Source organism: Montipora capricornis, chromosome 1, assembly GCF_036669925.1.
Source record: "Montipora capricornis isolate CH-2021 chromosome 1, ASM3666992v2, whole genome shotgun sequence".
In the NCBI taxonomy this organism is placed as follows: Eukaryota; Metazoa; Cnidaria; class Anthozoa; order Scleractinia; family Acroporidae; genus Montipora; species Montipora capricornis.
The window spans coordinates 20,091,524-20,097,347 of NC_090883.1; the positions used below are offsets into that span (position 1 = coordinate 20,091,524).

The window sequence follows — 5,824 nt, forward strand, 5'->3', positions numbered from 1 at the left end:
TGGCTCTCTTCGCTATTTATTTATACCGTCTTGGGATAAATTATCGAGTCGTATTGACCGGAATTGAATTATTTGTAAAAAATATGTTTTAAACCCAGGCTAGGTGGTCAGACATGCAGTCGAGCAGAACGAGCGCACAATCAAGCACGAAAGAGATTATAAAATGATCTTCTTGTTTTATGTGAATTTTTCAGTTGTACCTCGGACTGTTGGACGAATCGAAATACGATGGAGCAAAATACTCAATGGTCGAGGACGTCTGCACTTCAGTTAAACCACGCCCAAAGAAGAAATGGTCAAGTCTGAAGTTGTGAAAAGAAGCCATCAGTTTCTTTTGATTCAAAAAGAAAAATGAATTAAGTAAAGTAAACAAGGTGAAAGGTAGATTGAAATCGTTGTCATTAGTGTTTAATTAAGGGTCAAATCTTTATTTCGATTAATCACCACCCCCCGAAAAACCAATCAGTCACAGTCTCTCGTGTGATTGGTTGTGAAAGTGGCGCGAGTTGTTTTTGAACAATAAGAAAGCGTAGTGATTCACAAGCAAAGATCTTTTATCACTCTAGCATAAAACGCTTTGAAGATTTAGAAAATTTATAAAATGATAAATCCCGCTATCTAGTTAGCATGGGTAGGTAAGCATTGGTAGATAACAAGAGACTTTTGCAAAAATTGTTAGCAATAGAATATATCGGGGTGTTACGTTGTTCATTTCAAAAAACTGTTAGGTATAGAATGCTTATGACTAAGGTGTGGCAGCCTCTGTAAGATTTTGCTTCATCAAATTTTAAAAACTAAACATCTAGTAAATACAATTGAGGGTAACTAAAATCAGTCACTTTCACACTTGGTTTGAAAATCCGAAAACATCCAATGCTTAGTTTTGCAAATGACCAACTTCAGCCGGTGAATTTTAGTGAATAGACATGGCAGCCGTAGTAGGGAGCTAAGACAGTACGACGACGAAGAAGACGAGGACGCCACAAGATAAATAAAAGTTAATGATGGGTTTAATAAACAAAAACAAAGATTCTGCCAGCCCCGCACGCGAGTTTTACATTTTTGTGCATTTCTAGGTCGTTGTCGTCTTGATAAGGGCGTGAGATGACCGACTTTGAGGTGCATTTGAAGATAATTGAACGGTTTAATCGCTTAAGACTTACCATCTTGCAAAGCTTTCTTCTAACTTGTCTTTTAATGGACATTGACCTTACTTAAACCCCCAATTGTTGCAATTAAAAGTGCTTCACTATTATCTATCATTATTATTTACTATTATTATCATTATTACCAAGAACATGTTGAAATTCCATTGCTTTGAGCAAAGTGGTAATTTATGTAATCTTGTGTAAACACTTCTAACAGATTTAATTAAATTTGTCAAAAACCAACGTTATCTCTCTGTTTCTGACATAATTGTCTACCGTATCAGGATCGCCTGATCGCAGGTTAGCTAGTATACCTCTCACTTTTAATGAAATGGGCCACTGTTGAGTTCACTTTATCATCTCTGGGTGAAACAGCGAGGTCTTAGCATCACAAATACTTGAAATGCTTAGACCAACAGGCCTAAGGAAACTAAAATGGCCTATTTCTCACTTACAACACTGGCGTAGGACTGGTGACAGTTGAAATTGAGAAAAAATGAGTTGACGTCACGGCCTCCGACATAAATACTTTCGGCGTATTCTTATATTCTTATTTGGCGCAATTTTATACATTTGTTTTTTGTTTTGACGGAATATCACTGATCCAGTGAGGGAAAACCACGAGTGTCTCTAGATTTGAGACACAGAAATAAGCAACTTTCGTCAAAACGAACGAGACCAAGGTTAGAAAAATGGAACTAAGATTTACTACTTGAATAATACTTAATAGCTCTCAGGGAAGAGATCAGGAAACTTAAGAACAAATGGTTCCAACAAAAGGCAGAAGAAGCAGAGAGGTTTGCAAAGGAGAAAAATCTCAGGAATTTTATGTAACGATCAATGATGTCTACGGCCCAAAACCAAGAGACCTCCATTCCGTGAGAGCTAAGAATGGCGGTCTTCTCTCAGCTCCCGAGGATATCAAGGAGAAATGGGTTGAGCATTTCGAAGAACTTTTAAAACCAACCCACGGATGCTGATTGGAGTGTACTTGATAAACTTGAACAGCGTCTAATTATTGAAGAGTTTGATGAGCCAATCAAATTGGAAGAGGTCACGATTGCTATCAAAAACACCAGGCTTAAGAAGAGTCCCGGTCCGGATGGTGTACTACCCGTAGTACTCGTTTATGGTGGACGCACTCTGATATCATTTTTGCTCACCATCTTCAATTTGTTTTGGAGATCAGCTAAGCTGCCATCAGACCCGATTGACGCCATCATCTGCATTCTTTTTAAAAAGGGTGACCGCAGTGACTGTGGCAACTACCGCGGAATATCCCTCCTCAGTGTGGTAGGCAAGATATTTGCTGATATCGTACTGCAGCGCCTTAAACGTCTAGCAGAGCTAGTGTACCCCGAATGTCAGGCTACAGGGACGGCAGAGGCACAATTGATTGCATCTTCATCTTGCGTCAAATGATGGAAAAATGCAGAGAACAGCGGCAAACCTTGCACATCGCCTTCATTGACTTCACCAAAGCCTTGCGTAAATTGAGAGCTCCTATTCAAGATCTTGGGAAAGCTTGGATGCCCTGCCAGTTTTGTCCAAGTTATCAGGACGCTTTACTCTGAAGTGCATGCTAGACTGTGTATTGATGGAGAACTTTCTAATCCCATTGAGTACAACAGTGGTGTCAAGCAAGGGTGTAAGCTAGCCCCTACCCTGTTTGGGATGTATCCCGCCGTTATGCTCTACCTTGCTTTCAAGGGCATAAATCCCTGTTATAGTATCAAGGTTCGTTTCAGATACGACGGCGACTTATGTGATCTCAGGCGTTTGAAATGAAAGACCAAGATATTCACCAAATACATACGAGATGCCCAGTATGCAGACGATATTGCCATATTGACCAACGATGGCATTGTGCTACAGTGTCTGTTATCCGCATACAGCAACCTGTCACTGAAAATGGGTCTCACGATCAATATCAAGAAAACAGAACCATGAGTGTCGGTGAACAGCTGGATTTCTATATTGATTGGCACAAATTGAAGAGAGTAGACCGCTTTAAATATCTTGGTAGCTATGTCACCAAGGACTGTAAGCTAGATGATGAGATAACAGCACGGATTCAGGCTGCATCATGTGCGATGGGGAGTCTCAGGGATAGGGTTTTTGACTGTAGAGATCTGACAATAGAGACGAAACTCAAAGTATACAATCAGTGCATCATTCCACTAATGATGTATGGAAGTGAAACCTGGACCCTATATCGTCATCACATCAAGCTTTCAAAGAACCATCCAGCAGCGGCACCTGAGATCAATTCATAAGATCATGTGGGATCACTTTATCACGAACGATGAGGTACTGGATCATACAAAGTCTACGGATATTGAGATTATTCTCGTTAGGAACAGATTGCGTTGGATGGGTCACGTTGCACGTATGCCAGATGTGCGGCCCGTGAAGGCCCTTCTCTATGGAGTATTAGAAGAGGGTTCAAGGAGAGTCGGGCGCCTCCTTCTTAGATATAAGGACACCCTGAAGGACATCCTCAAGCGCGGAGCTGCTCTCGGAACATAGAGAGAAATCCTAGCCTGCGGAGATTCACATCTGACATCTGTGATAAAATAAAAATTGAGACGAAACAGGGAGAGGAGCAGAAATTGAGACGAAACAGGGAGAGGAGCAGATAGTAATCTGGAATCCTCCCTGGGACTGAACTTAGTTTTCACTACAAGAATCTTGTATTCATCTGTAATTTTTGTGTATTACTCCTATCGGGTTATAGGCGTATATATACAATACTTAATACACGTAAGTAGTGGTGGATGGGCATTCAGGGCACTTTTGACCGTTGGAATCTGAGCATTCTGATTGGTGGATTCAAATTTTTGCGGGAAATTCAAATGTGGGTGGGAAATGCAAACGTACCTTAGGCTGAAAATTCAAATACTGACGTCACAGACACGAGACACCTCTCTGGGAAGCCTCAGGAAACAGGTTGGGGTGTTTTGCGTAACCATGCTGGATAAAACGATAACGGTCAGGAAATTCAAATAATGACGTCACAGACAAGTGACATCTCTCTCTCTCTGCGGACCCTCAGGAAATAGGTTGGGATGTTTTGCGTCATCATGTTCGAAATTCAAAGTTGTGGGGGTATTACAGAGACCCTGCACACAACACTCTAGTATAACAAAGGAGTATGTACAAGAAGAAGGAAAAAAGCATAAAAAATGTCACACTATGTACAAGAAGAAGACAGTGCCCCGCACACACACCCTGCTTTTTATGATCAATGCTGATTTTGGATCTGACTGGCCAAAGAGAGGATCCAGAACACAATCATCCCACAAGTCACATCCGAGTAGAGTCTCCTTAAAGTCACCTCAGTTCCGTAATGTCCCTACTCAGTTTTTCATCGTGCCCCTCACAAGCACCCCATAACTTTGCCTCACATCTCCTCGTCCTCGTCCGACAGGAGTCCGGAGAGAAGATGAACGTTGGCAGCATCCATGTCCGACAAGAATCCGTAAGCGTCCTCGTCAGCATCGTCATTCTCGGTGAGACAATACCCATATGGTGATCGCGGTACCTGGTCAAAGGACGCGTTTGTTGAAGACGAGTTGATAGTCTTTGTGGGCAGGCTGGGTACGAAGTTTGTACTGTTTGGATTTTCGGATGATTTTATGTGCTTAATGAATGCACGTTTTCCGCGGTGTCTCCAAAGAATGTTGGAGTTCGTCCAAGGTGTTTCGACGCAACACTTCATAATTGAGTTGCACCATTCCTTCCACATTTAGAGAGTGTTCCTTGACCTAACACTCGGTCTTATCATCATTGTGTCAGCACCCATAGTTTTTGGGCCCGCCCGAACAAAATTCAGCAATGTACTGACCGGATTTAAGTTTGTTGATGAACTCACCGAGATGGGTGCCGAGGGTGACGTCAGATTGATCGGGACGATGCACATAGAGGACGGAATTGGTGTCGTAATAGAGGACCTTTTTCCCCAGGAGTTCCAAGGCCTCGTACAACAGTAAACGTGCCTCGCAGGTCGTAAAGGCCGCAATGAACACATTCGTGTTGACATTGAGTTCCTCGCACTCCTCCTTGGCATGGTAGTGCACTTCCACCCAGTTCTCATCGAGGCAACTGATGTACTGAATGTCAAATTGGTCCGAGTCCATGAAGAGCCGGAAGGGTAGAGGGTCAATTATTTATTTATTTATTTATTTATTTATCAGGTTATCCCTCTGTCCAAACTTGCCCCACAAGGAATTGAGCATTAGTTTGGCTAAGGCCTGTCGACCCGGATTGTAAGCGATCTTAGTTGGGTCGAATTGGATTCCTTTGTGACGCTTAAAATCCTCCACATATGCCTGTCGTTGCTCTTCCATGTCGCACCCACTAGGCTATCCGGACGCTTCCACTTTGATCTTAAGCCAAGTGTTGACATACTCGGCAAACAATGCGCGGCGTGTGTCCTCAAAGTGGCACACTTCGTGGACGTGTGAAATCACATAGCCCATCTCCACCGCTTTTTCTAGCTCGGGGCTGCACCACGTAACGGTCAGCGCCCGTTCATCCTCGGTGTCATTGCACGAAAGGGACGTTTCTTGCAGAGGTTTGTCTATGTCTTGCTCCATACAGGTTCGACATAACAGGAAGGTGAGCTTTCCTCCACACCGGTAAGGCAAGAGGGGGTGAAACAAATTCATTGGTGG

At 42.8% G+C, this 5,824-nt stretch overlaps 1 protein-coding gene across 1 annotated transcript in view; it reads left to right on the plus strand.

Moving 5' to 3' along the window:
- LOC138059969 (fibroblast growth factor receptor 1-like) overlaps positions 1–2,570 on the plus strand; it is an 86,697-nt gene extending 84,127 nt beyond the window's left edge. The window contains exons 16-17 of the mRNA XM_068905636.1: positions 195–300; positions 2,173–2,570. Of these exons, the coding sequence (XP_068761737.1) occupies positions 195–300; positions 2,173–2,570 (504 nt within the window). The remainder of the gene's footprint in view (positions 1–194; positions 301–2,172) is intronic.
- Positions 2,571–5,824: the final 3,254 nt, after the last annotated feature.